At 51.6% G+C, this 16,055-nt stretch overlaps 1 protein-coding gene and 1 pseudogene across 1 annotated transcript; one reads left to right on the plus strand and one right to left on the minus strand.

The window, feature by feature from the left end:
* Nucleotides 1–764: 764 nt before the first annotated feature.
* On the plus strand, nucleotides 765–1,441 carry LOC113999630 (annotated as a pseudogene).
* Nucleotides 1,442–8,215: 6,774 nt separating this feature from the next.
* LOC113999625 (olfactory receptor 14J1-like) lies at nucleotides 8,216–9,175 on the minus strand. The gene has a single exon (XM_027743213.1). It carries the CDS (start codon nucleotides 9,173–9,175, stop codon nucleotides 8,216–8,218), a length of 960 nt encoding a protein of 319 aa, XP_027599014.1.
* Nucleotides 9,176–16,055: the final 6,880 nt, after the last annotated feature.

Here is a 16,055-nt window from a genome sequence, read left to right on the forward strand (position 1 = left end):
TGGGATGGGTGAGCAGGGGCTGTTTTGGGGCACTTTGGAAGAACTGTGAGCCGGGGGTGCAGCCAGGGGTGGCCAGGGCTGTGGGGCAGAGCAGGGTCCTGCAGCCCAGGGTGCTGTGCTGGGCAGGGACTCTGCTGCCTGCCAGGGGCAGCTCTCAGCCAGCCCGGGGAGCTGCTGCCAGGGCTGGGGCAGAAGGGCTGTGGGCAAGGACAGTGACTTGCATGGTTGAGTCCTTGGCAGCACATGGCCAGAGCTCCTGCTCCTCACAGCACCCTCAGAGAGCACAAATCAGAGAAAAGAAATGCCTTGACTTGGAGGGGACTTCCCTGAAAACTGCACTGGCTTTGCCAAGAGGGGGCTGTCTTAATTGTTCCCTGTGCTTTCCTTTTCTGAACAGACCCTGTCCTAAGGAGCAGCAAATGTCCAACAGCAGCTCCCCCAACCAGTTCCTCCTCTTGGCATTTGCAGACAGGCGGGAGCTGCAGCTCCTGCACTTCTGGCTCTTCCTGGCCATCTCCCTGGCTGCCCTCCTGGCCCACGGCCTCATCCTCAGCGCCGTAGCCTGGGACCACCACCTGCACACCCCCATGGGCTTCTTCCTGCTCAACCTCTCCCTCACAGACCTGGGCTGCATCTGCACCACTGTCCCCAAAGCCATGCACAATTCCCTCCGTAACACCACAACCATCTCCTACATGGGATGTGCTGCACAGGCCTTTTTCTTTCTGTTTCTTCATCTCAGCAGAGTATTTCTCCTCACCATCATGTGCTACGACCGCTACGTTGCCATCTGCAAACCCCTGCACTACGGGACCCTCCTGGGCAGCAGAGCTTGTGCCCACATGGCAGCAGCTGCCTGGGCCACTGGGTTTCTCATTGCTCTGCTGCACACAGCCAGTACATTTTCCCTGCCCCTGTGCCAGGGCAATGCCCTGGGCCAGTTCTTCTGTGAAATCCCACACATCCTCAAGCTCTCCTGCTCACACTCAGGCTACCTCAGGGAAATTGGGCTCACTGTGGTTATTGCCTGTTTAATGTTTGGTTGTTTTGTTTTCATTGTTTTCTCCTATGTGCAGGTCTTCAAGGCTGTGCTGAGGATCCCCTCTCAGCAGGGACGGCACAAAGCCTTTTCCACGTGCCTCCCTCACCTGGCTGTGGTCTCTCTGTTTGTCAGCACCTCATTCTTTGCCTGCCTGAAGCCCCCTTCCATCTCCTCCCCATCCTTTGATCTGGTGGTGGCAGTTCTGTACTCAGTGGTGCCTCCAGCACTGAACCCCCTCATTTACAGCCTGAGGAACCAGGAGCTTAAGGATGCTCTGAGGAAACTGATAACTGGGTGTTTTTCAGAAGCAATAAACTCTCCTTCTTCTGCATGTTATGTACCTCATTAAAGGCCAATCCTGTTATGGACTTCATTGAAGGCCCACCGTATCTTCTTTGATTTTTTGCTCTTGATAGGAGTGTTATTTTTGTAACAATTTGTTCACACCAAAAAAACTGTATATCTGTAAATATATCTATAAGGATATATATTTATATCTTTATATATATACACCATTTTCAATTCAGTGTAGGCCTTTCTAGCCTGGTTCACAGGCTGTACAAATTGGCAATTGTACTCACTCTGTGCTTCAACCAAATAAAGAACTCTGCATTGGCTTGTTTGCCTGACATCTTTCCTCTCTGACTTCTCTGCAGCTGCAGGGTCGGTGACTCTGTGCAGAGCTGGGCCAGAAAAGAGTCCCAGCAGAGCAGCACTGCCAGGGAGCAGCAGCCCTTCTCCTGCCTGGCCTCCTCTCCCTTCCCTTCCACACTGTCCTGCAGAGCCCTGTGTTGTTGGAGGCCTCAGTGCTCTGGCAGTCGGTCCCAGTCCTGCTGCAGGACTGTCCAGGGACTGCAGGCAGGGACAGCCACGGGCACTGCTGGCACAGAGCTGACCTCTGCAGCAGCACTGCCATCCTGCAGGGGCATCTCCTCAGGCCAGGGCCTCAAAGCTTCCATCTGCTTTCCACTTTGCTCTCCAGGATGTGCCCAACACAACGCCCTGCAGAGGAAACCAGCAGTGACCAGCACAAGGGGGGGAGTGCTCAGGGTGGGGGCACCCAGCAGTGCCCTGGCACAGCCAGCGCCGCTCCCAGCACTGGCCTCTCACCCCAGGCCATTGGGCTTGTTCTTCCCTCCAAGGAGGGACATAAATGACCAGCTCAGGAGCCCATGTTTGCACTGCATGCACAAGACATGCCCATGTGTCATGGCTTGGGGCTGGGGGGTGGAAGGCTTAGACAAAGTTGATGGCAGAAGCCGTCTCGTTGAGCTACGAGGTGCACAAAGGACCCCCTTGCTTTCTAAATTCCTTCTCAGAGAGGAGCCTGACTGTGGCTGGATCCAATCTCAGACTCAGATTTTGGTTTCGATTGAAGGAATTATAGAGGTGTGATTCAATCACTTTGTCCTGCAGGTTTTAGTGATGGCAAATCAGAAATATTTCAATAAAATGAATTATTTATTATGTCAAATGAACAGAAAATTTACCAGACAAGTGAACAGACAAAAGACCTCAATCAGAATTATTTAGTGCACAGAATAAAAGCCAAAAAACTCCTAGCAGTATAGTGTAAGATAGGATATTGTAGTCTATCAAAGTCATTCTATTAAAGCAGTTGGATCAAAGCCAGCAAAAAGAAACAATCCTGAAGCAGAGATTGAGGTAACTCACCCCACAAGGACAGGGGGTAGTTCTCTCTCTTTCACTTAACCCCTGGCCAGTGACCATGAAGAGCTGTCCCTGCTTCATGGCAGAAGCTCCACACACTTCAAGGAAGTCTGTGGAAGAATCGGACACATGAAAGTTGGGCAGGGCTTTTATAGTTATCAAGGGTTTGACTGCCAGACATATTTGCAGGCCAGGGAGCAGCTCATCTGTCAAATCTTGCTTCAAAAAGCAGGATGTGTGTTTGAAGTTTCATGAAACATTTTGGGTTTAGCATAATTCAACATTAAAAACAGCACCTTGACACCAGCAGTAACTCACTACAGAGAGTGTGCATTGTTTGCATTCTCTGACCATTGTTTAGGTATTATCAGAGCATCCTGCCAGTAAAGGTCCCTTGATTCCATGAGGTTCCAAAAACTGTCAGGGTTCCTTTGGTTCCATGAGGCCCCGCAGTGTCACAATGGCTCCTGGATTCCACAATGTTCCAGAATATCCCAGGGTTCCCTTGGCTCCAAGAGGCTCCCCCGTGTCCCACCGGCCCCTGGATTCCAGCAGGCCCTGCAGTGTCCCAATGGCCACTCGGTTCCACGAGCCACAGCGGCTGCCGCCGGCGTCTGTGCCCGGAGCCGCCGCTCCCACGGGGCTGCCGCACTCACCGCCGGGGTTGCCGCTCGCGCAGCCGCCGCTCTGCCCCGGCTGCACCGGGACCCGGCACCGCCTCGGGCCTGCGCTGCCGCCTCAGCGGCCACAGGGACACAGGGATGGGGGACCTTTGCTCTGACACTGATGGGGCCTGCCTTTGTTCTGCTGGGCTCTGGGCTTTAGGGAAATTGCTGTTCATTGTCATGCTCCACTGGAACACCTCCTGAATTCCAAAGGTTTCCTAATCCAGGGGGAGGGGTTTCTATGGCATCCGAGGTGCTGCCCCTCAGGACACATTGTCAATAAACCATCCAGCTGACTGGGATGGGTGTAAGAGCAGTTGGGGAACACCGGATAATCAGTCATCCCCTGAAAACCTTGGAACGTTCCCTACCTGAATCAGAACTCAAATGGAACAGTTTGGATACAATTCCCAAATAGTTTGGAAACTCCAGTCATTCCTGACACCAGGATGGAAATTCAGCAGATCACTAAAGCCAGTCCCCTTGGGAGCCCACACCCAGCGGGGCTGAGGGAGGCCCTGGCAGCTCCCCAGCACCTCCCTCTCAGTGGGACACCTCTGGCAGCCTCTCCCAGCTCGGGAACCCTCCAGTTTCCAACACTCCAAAGACCCTCGCTGGTGCCCAGGACAATTCTGATCCCCCTCAACAAACACTCCTCCAGCTGTGACCCTTGTCTGTGGCAAACACAAAGGGATTTGGGGGAGTGTTTCCCTGACAACAAGGAGAATTTGGGAGAGGGACCTTTCCACCCCCAGCTCTTGATGTGTCCACACATCTCTGCCTGGGTGTGGGTGTGAATTGACTGTGGTGTGAAGGTTGTTCTTGGGAATCTATAATTCAGTCACTGTTAAAATTGTAGCACATGCTATTGAATCACCTGATAAGTGTTCAATTGGTCAATGATTAAGTGCTACTAATGTCTTTTCACCCCTTATCTTTGGATCCAATTCGTTTGTGCCCTGACCCTCTTGCATCCCAAGGCTCTGTGTAAATCATTCCTTTTCATCAAAACATATATTTTTTCGTGATGCCCACTTTAAAATCTTCCTCCATAGCTAAATTACAAAACAACTCCAATTAGCTGTAGAAGTCTTGATGACTTGAAGACAATTAAAGGAAGGGAAATAATTTGTTTTTCAGTGTTTTAATGGGTCCCACAGTGTGTTTGGAGTTGCATCAGCTGTCAGTCCAAAATGGATCATGTCAGAACCGGTAAGATTGAGGGGTGAGGAGCAAGGTTGATCATCCAGGGTCAGTGTGGATCTCCCGAGGAGACACTCAGCATCAAGATCACTTAGAGAACACCTCTGTCACCTCTTTTCAGAACTAAAAAATATCCATAATTGAAATAAAACAAAAAAAGTACAAATTTTGAAGACTTGTTTTGAAATTGCCTTGAAGACAATTAAAGGAAGACAAAGAGATCCTGAGGGATTTCTGGATTTTAATGAGCCCCACGGTGTGTTTGCAGCCCAGCCCATGATCCTGAGGTGCTGAGAGAAGATTGAAGCAGCTGCTGAAGAAGTCAGAAGCCAAAGTCCAAGTGCCTTGAAGCATTGCTGGGCCCCACTGAGGGCAGGCACTGCCAAAGCCTCCCCAGGGACTCCTTGGAGCAGCTCCTTGGAGGCCAGGAGTGCAGGCAGACAAAGGCTCTGGGCAGGCCCCTGCAATGCTGAGCAAAGCCTGCCTTGGTTTTGTGGAGCACAAAGGCCAAGGGCTGAGCCCCAGGCCCTGGCCCAGCAGATCCTGTCCCTCCCGGCTGGCTCAGGGCTGTTTGGGGGGCACTGGGATGGGAGGGGGAGGAACAACAAAGGCCCAAAACTGGGCAACCCCTGCCAGGCTGCTGAGGGAGGGGCGAGGCAGAACCCAAGGGCAGAACCTGCCAGGAAAGTGGCTTGTGGTGGCCTGAGTGGCAGAGGCAGCTGCCAGAGGCAAGGGGACAACGGCCTGGGTGCCTTTGGGCCTTGCAGCCCTGCCAGAGCCCTTGGCCATCTCTCCTGCAGGCTGTCCTGCCCTGGCCCTGCTGCTGCTCTGGCCTTGCAGGCTGCACACACCCCTCCTGCTTTCCCACCCCCTCCCAGCAGCATTTCTAGACCCTCCCTGATGGCTCTGCACCAGCTCTGGCTGTTCCCTGGAACACAAAGCCATGGGCTGATCCTGCCTCCTTCTGAGTGACCTCTTGCAGCACAAGGGTCCCCGTTGAGTGACATTTCTTTTTCTTCACCTTCAGTCTGAACTTTGAATGCTACTCTTTGTGGAGATTTCATTCTATTTCCAATATGGACAAAAGCTCCATCCTGTCAGATCTCCTCTAGACCCTCTCTAGTTCTTCCTCATTCCTTCAGTATGGGGAACCTCACAGACAGACAGACCAGTCCAGATGTGGTGACCCCAGGGCTGAGTCCAGGGTGGGGACAACTCCCTTGTCTGGGTACCCACACTCCCCCTAAGGCAGCCCCATGTGCAGTTGACCTTAAATCAAGGGGCCATTCTGATTCTTTTTAACGTCACGGAATCAAGTGGCACCGTGACACTGCAGGGCCTCATGGAACCAAAGGAATGCAGGGACACTGTGGAATCTCATGGAACCAAGGGACCATTGTGACATGTGGGGTCTCATGGAACAAAAGGAACCCTGAGACATCTCAGAACCCCGTGGAACCAAGGGGCCGTAGTGACACTGAAGAGTCTCATGGCACCCACTGTGCCTCCCCAGAACTCCATGGAATCAAGCAGAGCCGCTGCCTCCCCCCCACTGCCCCGCTTGGACACCTGTAGTGTCAGCGTGTTCTTGGGCAGCACAACTGATCTCAGACCAGAGAGTTTCCCAGATTTTGCTTTGCTCTCTCTTTCCCCTGGTTTAATGTTTGTTCTTTGTTCATTTAGGGAGAAAAGGGGGAAGGGAGGTACATGTTGATCCCTGGTTTTATCTGTTTACAAAAGGGAGTTGGGTCAGGAGGGGAGAGAGAAGGCAACTTCTCTCTGTGTTGTAGCTTTGAACTGTTTTGTTGGTATTGCTGTTTTTGCTGCTATATTTCTTGTAAGTGATCTGTTATTTTTTTCACTTAAACCTCCTTGTATTTTGTCTCCCTGTAATGGTGGGGAATAAAAGAGGAGTGAATTTATTTTGTTGGAGTTCCCGCCCCAATATGTGTCTTTAAACCAGGACAGGTTGCTTAAGAGCTCCTTGAAATTTGGCATCATTCACAAAGGACTTAAAAATACATTTTGTCCCAATGTACAGAGAGATAATAAAGATGTTCTCTAGTGGTGTTCAAGGGCTGGTCACTGAGGGATTTCATCAGGAAGTTGCTGCCAAGGGGACTTTGTACCATGGATTTGATTTGACACTCTTCATTCAGCCAACTTCCCACCCACCACATCTTCCACTTCTTCAGTCCAGTTCTCACCAGTCTGGAGAGAGAGGAGACAACAGGAGACCATGTCAAGGGCCTTGATGAAGTCTGGGCACACAACATCCTCTTCTATTCCCTCCCACAGGGGTTCTGCAATCCCTGCCTTGTCCTTCCCATGCCTGGGAATGGCTGCAGCAGGACTTGCCCTATCCCCTTCCCTGCTGAGCCTGAGCAGGCTGGAACTCTGCCAACCCTCCTTGCTGCCCTGTTTGCAGACTGCTTCCATGTCTGCCTTTACCAAGGCCCCAGGAAGCTCTGGGATGGCTCTGGCCTTTCCAAGTGTTTGGGAGAGGTCTCCCAGTGACACTGCCCAGCCTTCTCAATAGCCCTGACACCAAAACCTTTTCCATAGCCCACACTTCCAGAGGAGTGCCCAGGACACAACACAGGTTGTCCTGGTTGTTCTGGAGAATTAAAAGGGATTTCTCCCAGGAGGCCAACCTCTCCAATTGGATCTGAGTGCAACTGAAAGGTTCCCTCAGCATTTTCCCCGGTGCCTCCCTGCCCTGAAGGTTTCTGGCCCTCAGGCTGGAGCTGAGGGGGTTGGGCAGGTGCCTGAGGAGGGGGTAGAACAAGGGCTGTGTCCAACTGTGCCAGGAGGGCTGTACTGGGCAAGGATGAGGAGGCTGCAGAAAACAGTGGCACTGGGGAGGGGAGAGGGGCAGGTGGAGAGACCTTGTGCCTGCCCACGCTGGGCAGGAGCTGCCCCAGGATGGCAGCTCTGAAGCACTCCCAGGATGTCCCTGTGAACAGGAGGGGAAGACTGGATCTAAAAATGAAACCTGGAAAGCAGAGAGCAGGAGTGTCATGGTGTCACTGCAGGAGAGTTCCAGCCCTGGAGCAAGGTCACAGCAGAAGTGACCAAGTCCATGCAGTGGCCTCAGAAGATCCCACAGCATCCTGGAGATGCTGTAAGGGAGCCCAGCTCTGCTTCACAAGTTCCCAGAGCCTGTCCCTGCCTGTGCTCCAAGGGCTTCCACCCCCCAGGACTGTGCTCAGAGAGCACTCAGGCCTTACAGGGAGAAAGGGGCTCAGGAGGACAGTGTGGAAGTGGTAAGAGAGCAGCTCTGCAAAGACCAAGCACTGCTGCTCCCTGGCAGTGCTGCTGGGCTGGGATTATTGTCCCCTTCCCATTTGCAAATACACCCTGTCCTGCAGTGTGCTGTCCTTTAGGAACATCTAAGAAGAAGGGTCTTGGACAAAGAAGGCACTGCAGGGTCCTTTATTTTGTTTAAATACTCAGAGAGTACAATTCATCATTTATACATCTCTGGGTCAAATTCAATGGGTAGACATGAAATTAGAAGGCAGATGCATAATAATATTTCATTGCACAGAAAATTATTGCAAGAACAACCTGATGACCTCCATGAAAAACCTGAGCAGGAAGGCTGGTCCATTAAGGAGTCCCATTCTGAATGCTACACGTCAGAAACCTGGCACATAATTGCTCCTGAAAAGCATCCAGTCATCGTTTTTCTTATGGCATCCTTGACCTCCTGGCTCCTGAGGCTGTAGATGAGGGGGTTCAGTGCTGGAGGCACCACTGAGTACAGAACTGATAGTGCCAGATCCAAGGATGGGAAGGAGATGGAGGGGGGTTTGAGGTGGGATAACAGGACAGTGCTGACAAACAGGGAGAGCACGGCCAGGTGAGGGAGGCATGTAGAAAAGGCTTTGTGCCGTCCCTGCTGAGAGGGGATCCTCAGCACAGCCCTGAAGATCTGCACATAGGAGAAAACAATGAAAATGAAACAACCGAACACTAAACAGGAACTAACCATAAGAAGGCCAATTTCCCTGAGGTAGCCTGAATGTGAGCAGGAGAGCTTGAGGATGTGTGGGATTTCACAGAAGAACTGGTCCAGGGCATTGCCCTGGCACAGGGGCAGGGAAAATGTATTGGCTGTGTGCAGCAGAGAATTGAGAAACCCAGTGGCCCAGGCAGCTGCTGCCATGTGGGCACAAGCTCTGCTGCCCAGGAGGGTCCCGTAGTGCAGGGGTTTGCAGATGGCAACGTAGCGGTCGTAGCACATGGTGGTGAGGAGACAATACTCTGCTGACATGAAGAACAGAAAGAAAAAGAGCTGTGCAGCACATCCTGTGTAGGAGATGGTTGTGGTGTCCCAGAGGGAATTGTGCATGGCTTTGGGGACAGTGGTGCAGATGGAGCCCAGGTCTGTGAGGGAGAGGTTGAGCAGGAAGAAGCCCATGGGGGTGTGCAGGTGGTGGTCACAGGCTACGGCGCTGAGGATGAGGCCGTTGGCCAGGAGGGCAGCCAGGGAGATGGCCAGGAAGAGCCAGAAGTGCAGGAGCTGCAGTTCCCGCCTGTCTGCCAATGCCAGGAGGAGGAACTGGACCATGGAGCTGCTGTTCCACATTTGTTGTTTCATGGTATGGGTCTATATTCAGAAGAGATGTGGAACAATTAAGACAGACCTCGCTGAGCAAAGCCACTCCAGTTTTGAATAGAAAACCTACCAAAAATAAATTTATTTCCTTTTCCTGGTTTATGTTGGCTGAGGCTGCTGTGAAGAGCAGGAGCTCTGCCCATGTGCTGCCGAGGACTCAGCTTTGCTCTGCTGCAGTGCAGACATGGAGCTGGTTTGGGACAGCTCTCATGATCACAGGAAATGTCACATGGAACCCACCTTTGATGGAAAAGTTAAATTCCTGTACTGTTTTCTTGGAGAAATTTGGGCTGCAGGAAAGAGGCACAGTGTACCCTTAAAATATTTTAAACTGAGTTTTTTATTTACAATGATAAAACCTGAGGGGTGTTTTCTTAGGGCAAATTTTTCTGATGACAAATCTGAAGAGTGTTGAGACAGGACAGGCAGAAGGGCTGAGCTCTCCGTTGCTTATTGCAGAGCCAGGAGAGCTGCAGTGCCTCTCAGCCTGTTTCTCATCTGCCCTGCACTTTCCCTTGGGCTGCCTTGAAGATGACTTCACACACAGATTCATCTTTAAAAACCCCACCAAGATCTGTGTTGAGAGCAGGGCAGTGCTGCTTGAAAGGGCAGCTCTGGGAAGTGCCCCCTGTGCCAGCCCAGAGGTGCAGCTGTGCTGGACAGAGCAGGACAGGAGCCCTCCTGCAGAGAAGCCAAGGGCTGGGACAGGAGAGTGCCTACCCCCAAGGGAAGGTTCAGCACTGCCCAGGATCCTGTGCTCATTTCTGAGACTGCCTGAAATATTCACCTCTGAGAGTAAAAGAGTTGGAATTTCAGTGCAGCTTCCTGACCTGAGAGAACAATGTCTATGCTACAATGCCTAAGCAGGAAACTACCAGCAGGACTAATTCCTTTCCTGTAGCCCCTGTCTTTTGTGAGCTTTGCAAAAAATTCTCCATTAAATATGGTGTAGTGATCTGGAGCTGTGAGCAGGTCTGACCCTGAAACAGCAAGACATGGAAAAGATCCTCCCTCCCCTGCCAAGTTTTCTCCTTGCCCACAGCCCTTCTGCCCCAGCCCTGACAGCAGCTCCCCGGGCCGGCTGAGAGCTGCCCCTGGCAGGCAGCAGAGTCCCTGCCCAGCACAGCACCCTGGGCTGCAGGACCCTGCTCTGCCCCACAGCCCTGGGCACCCCTGCCTGCACCCCCGGCTTCACAGCTCTTCCAAAGTGCCCCAAAACAGCCCCTGCTCACCCATCCCATCAGCTGGGGCTGGGCCAGCTTTAGGAGATGCCTCCAGGAGCTGCCCCTGCACTGCCCTGCAGCCACAGACTCACCATGTGCAGCCCTGCCAAGATTTCTCCTGCAGGGAGCTCTCAGCCCTCCTGCCAGTGCTGAGCCCCTTGAAGCTCTGTCTGTGCCCTGCTGGTGTCCCTGAGCTGGCCTGGCAGTGCCCTCAGCCCTGCTGGGCTGTGCAGAGGAGCTGCTCACCAGCAGAGCTGTCTCTTTGAAGCTCTTCTTTGTTGCCAGGAGCTCCCTGTGTGCCAGGAGCCCAGCCCAGCTCAGCAGCACAGCAACAGCCCCAGGCATTTCATGACCCTCAGGGGGTTGATGTTGTTTACATGAGACTCAGTCCCTGAGAGGAAGTTCAAACAACTTTTCAAGAAGGCAAAATGAGATTGAAACACTAAAGTTTCTTGTAATGCTAATTAGTTTCATTGAGGGACACAACTGAGAATGTGTCCCTGGGTTCCAGATAGAGCAGAAATCTGCAGACAGTGATGACAAGGATGGACAAGCAAGGGACCCCTGACCCCCATCCCCTGGGAAGGCAGATCCTGTCCCTGCCTCATTCCTCAGGGCTCTTCCTGGGGCACTGGGATGTGGGATGTGCAATGCCAAGGGCAGGACCATGGGGTGGCACCTGCCAGGCTGCTGAGCAGGGACAAGGAGGCCATGAGGCCCCAGGGCTGCAAGGGGCACTCCCCTCCTCCTGGCATCAGGGGCACAGACAGCAGCCCTGGCCAAAGGCCTGCAGAAGGTGGCTGTGTCAGGGCCTTTCAGCTTCTCCCCATCCCTGTCTCCTCTCCAGCCCAGGCTGTCCTACGGTGTCCATGCCCTGCCCCTTTCCCTGCAGGCTGTCGTCATCCCCCCGGCTGCCCCACCTGGCTGGCACCTTCCTGCACTGACATCTCTGCGTCCTCCCTGGCTCTTCCTGCACACACAAAGCCTTGGGCTCATCCAGACTCCTCCTGGCTGACGTGTTGCAGCCCAGTGTTTTCCATGGAGTGAAATTCCTTTTTCCTCACGTCCACTCGGGACCTCCCCAGCTGCACTTGGCATTAATTCTTTCTTTCTCATGCTCCTTTCTGCTCTGACAGAAGGATCCACCATCTCTAAATCCTCTTTTCAAGCCCTCTGAGGGCTGTCCTGTGCTGTCCTCAGTCTCCACACCAGTGAGGCCACAGCTCCTCAGCCCCTCTCTAGTGCTCATGTGCTTGAGACATTTAAAGCCCATCTTGAGAGATTTCTGGACACTCACTAATGTTTTTGCAGATGAAAATATCGTGCTCATAGTCTAAGTAAATCACAGTTGCCATGACAACCAGCATACATTCTCATTGCTATGGTCAGTTACCATGGCAAATAGAATAAATTCTCATTGCCACCGTCAGTTACCATGGCAACCGTAATACATTGTCATTGCTATGGTCGGTTACCATGGCAACCATAATACATTCCCATTGCTACAGTCATTTACTGTGGCAAACAGCATACTTCTCACTGCTATGGTCAGTTACCATGGTAACCATAATACTTCCCACTGGTACAGTCAGTTACCATGGCAACCAGCATACATTACAATTGCTATGGTCAGTGACCATGGCAATCATCATACATTCCCATTGCTATGGTGAGTTGCCATGGAAACCATCATACAGTCGCATTGATATGGTCAGTTACCATGGCAACCATCATACATTCCCACTGTTATGGTCAGTTACCATGGCAAACAGCATATATTCTCATTGCCACGGTCAGTTACCACAGCAACTACCGTACATTCCCATTGCTAAGGTCAGTTACCAAGGCAACCATCAGACATTCCCATTCCTACAGTCAGTTACCGTGGCAACGACCATACTTTCCCGCTGGTATGGTTGGTTACCATGGCAATCAGCATACATTCTCATTGGCATGGTAAGTTACCACGGCAACCATCATATATTGCCATTGGTACAGTCAGTTACCATGGTAACCATCATACATTCCCTTTTCTACAGTCAGTTACTACAGCCAACCATCATACTTCACACTGGTACAATCGGTTACCATGGCAACCGTCACACATTCCCATTTCTATGGTCTGTTACCATGACAAACATCACACATTCCCACTGCTACACACAGCTACCATGGCAACCATCGCACATTCCCGTTGCTATGGTCAGTTACCATGGCAACCATCATAAATTCCAGTTACCACAGTCAGTTACCATGGCAACCAACATACTTCCCACTGCTACAGTCAGTTACCATGGCAACCGGCATACATTACAATTGCCACAGTCAATACCATGGCAACCATCACACATTCCCATTGCTATGGTCGGTTACCATGGCAACCATCATACATCCCCCTCACTATGCTCAGTTACCATGGCAACCAGCATACATTCCCATTGCTATGGTCGGTTACCATGGCAACCAGCATACATTTCCATTGTTATGGGCAGTTACCATGGAAAACAGCATACATTCTCATTGCTACAGTTGGTTACCATGGCAACCATCATACTTCCCACAGGTACAGTCAGTTACCAATGGCAACCAGCATATATTCCCGTTTTTACAGTTAGTTATTGTGGTACCCATAATACATTCCCATTGCTACGGTCAGTTACCATGGCAACCATAATACATTCCCATTCCTACTGTCAGTTACCATAGCAAACATCATACATTGCCATTTCCACAGTCAGTTACCCTGGCACCCATCATACAGTCCTATTGCTACTATCAGTTACTATGGCAACCATCATCCAGCTGCATTGCTACGGTCAGTCACTATGGCAACCAGCATAAAATCCAATTTCTACGGTCGGTTACCATGGAAACCATCATACATTCCCATTCCTACAGTCGGTTACCATGGCAACCATCATACATTCCCATTGCTATGGTCAGTTACCAAGGCAATCATCATACATTCCTATTGCTACGGTCAGTTACCATGGCAACCACCATACATTCCAACTGTTACGGTTGGTTACCATGGCAACCACCATACATTCCCAGTGTTATTGTCGGTTACCGTGGTACCTATCACACATTCCCATGGCTGTAGTCAGTTACCATGGCAACCATCATACATTCCCTTTGCTATGGTCGGTTACCATGGCAACCATCACACATCCCCATTGCTGTGTTTGGTTACCATGGCAACCATCATACGGTCCACTGCTACAATCAGTTGCCATGGCAACCATCATACAGCCACGTTGCTACAATCAGTTAGCATGACAACCATGTGAATTCCAGTTTCTATGGTCAGTTACCATGGCAACCATCATACAGTCATCTTGCTACAGTCGGTTACCATGGCAACCATCATACATTAGCATTGCTATGGCCAGTTACCATGGAAATCATCATACAGTCACGTTGCTATGATTGTTTACCATGGCAACTAACATACATTCTCGTTGCTACTGTCAGTTCCCATGGCAAACAACATACTTCCCACTGGTACAGTCCATTACCATGGCAACCACAAAACATTGTCATTTCTATGGTCAGTTACTGTGGCAACCATCATACAGTCCTGTTGCTACAGTCAGTTACCATGGCAACCATCATACATTCCCATTGCTACGGTCGGTTACCATGGCAAGCATCAATCATTTCTGTTGCTACAGTCACCATGGTAACCATCACACATTTCCATTGCTACGGTTTGTTACCATGGGAACCATCATAGATTCGCATTGCTATCTCGATTACCATGGCAACCATCATAAAGTCACATTCCTATAGTCGGTTACCATGGCAACAAGCATACAATGCCATTGCTACAGTCAGTTACCATGGCAACCAGCATACATTCCCATTACTATGGTCAGTTACCACAGGAACCATCATACTTCCCACTGGTACAGTCGGTTATCATGGCAACCATCATACATTCTCATTGCTACTATCAGTTACCATGGCAACCATCATACCTCTCACTGGTACAGTCAAATACCATGGCAACCATCATACATTGCTGTTCCCATGGTCAGTTACCATGGCAATCATCACACATTCCCATTGCTATGGTCGGTTACCATGGCAACCAGCATACATTTCCGTTGTTACAGTCAGTTACCATGGCAACCATCAGACATTTCCATTGAGATGGGCAGTTATCATGGCAACCAGCATACATTCCTGTTACTACGGTTGGTTACCATGGCAACCATAATACATTCTTATTGCTATAGCCAGTTACCATGGCAACCAGCATATATTCCCATAGCTACAGTCAGTTACTATGGCAACCTCTTGATTCCTCTTGGACAGAAGCAGATGCAGATGAGCCTCCCTCTTGTCCACCAACCTGCCAGCTGTGCTCTAAAGGCCTGTGTGCCAAGGGGTGTCTTCACCAAGAGGTTTGTCTGCACAAACCTCTGGGACCCTTTGCATCCTGTCGTGGTGCCTTTCCAGTGAATTCCAGGGTTATCAAAGACAACTGGAATGGGCTCTTTGTCTCACTCCACAAGGTCACCAAAACCACTCTCTCCTCTCACCCTCACCCACAAAAGTTCACCCAAGTTGTTCATCCCCTAGAGCAGCTCCACAGGTCCAAGAAGCTCCTTCCTGCTGAGGACACCTCTCTCCTGCTCTTTCTCTCCTGTGTCTCCTTGGCCTTCTCTCCCAACCCATCACAGCCCTGCAACCTGGGAACTGTCTCAGCAGGCCTGGGCTGTTATTGCCTGCAAGTGGAATGAAGAGAGACTTGGGGCTGCAGCTCCTGCTGCCTGTGCCCCACACGCAGGGCATTGGGGCCTGTCTGGCTGCAGCCCCTCAGCGGGGGCACCGGGGGTAAGAACAGACTTGCAGTGGGGAAAGCTGCTCTGAAAGCCCCGAGAGCTGGGGTGTGCAGAGGCTTTGCTGACAATGGCCTTGGGGGTGGACGTGCTGGGACTCAGGCCCAGGGGGAAAATCCCAGGCCTGATCCCTGAAAAGATCAGCACATGCTGCTGAAATGCTGGGGGAGAGAAGAGCAGCAGAGGGAGGAAACAAGTGTGGACAGCCTGGGCTGATGGGATTTGGACTCGTGCCTGGCCCGGCCTTGGCTGGGCAGAGAAGGGACAGCCTTTGTGTCCCTGCAGGGCTGGGATTCACTCCCTGCCCCAGTGGCCCCCAATGTGTCTGAGAAGCCCTGGGTGGTGCCTGTCACACAACTGCTGGGAATGGGGACGGGGTCCCTGCACAGGCCCTGTGCTGTCCATGGCAGCTGCTGCACTTGTGCTGCAGAGCCCTGGCACCTCCCCTGGCACTACAGGCCCCTCTTTGGCTGTTCAGTCCAGGCTCTGCTGCCCTGAATTAGGTTCAGCAGTGAAGGGATGTCCAGGAGACAACTGCCATTGTACTCTGAGGACATGAAAAAATACCCTGATAAAGAACAGGAGAGAGACCTCTCTCCCTGTGCCACCTGACTCCATTTGGTCACCTGAGCACCTCCATGGGCTGCCCTGGACAGAAGGAACAGTGACAGGTTCCCCTGTCCTACATGTGGGCACCTTCTGCCACTGAAGTTGGCCAAAGCAATGTCCCAGCAGCCTCCAAGAAGATCCCACAGCTGCTGCCCTGTCCCTAGGAACTGC

Source organism: Pipra filicauda, unplaced genomic scaffold (genome assembly GCF_003945595.2).
Source record: "Pipra filicauda isolate LSUMZ 115617 unplaced genomic scaffold, ASM394559v2 scaffold826_size71731_pilon, whole genome shotgun sequence".
Classification (NCBI taxonomy): Eukaryota; Metazoa; Chordata; class Aves; order Passeriformes; family Pipridae; genus Pipra; species Pipra filicauda.

What these genes read in the sequence shown, in the direction of transcription:
- LOC113999625 (XM_027743213.1), bottom strand. Translation starts at nt 9,175, where the DNA reads ATGTGGAACAGCAGCTCCATGGTCCAGTTCCTCCTCCTGGCATTGGCA.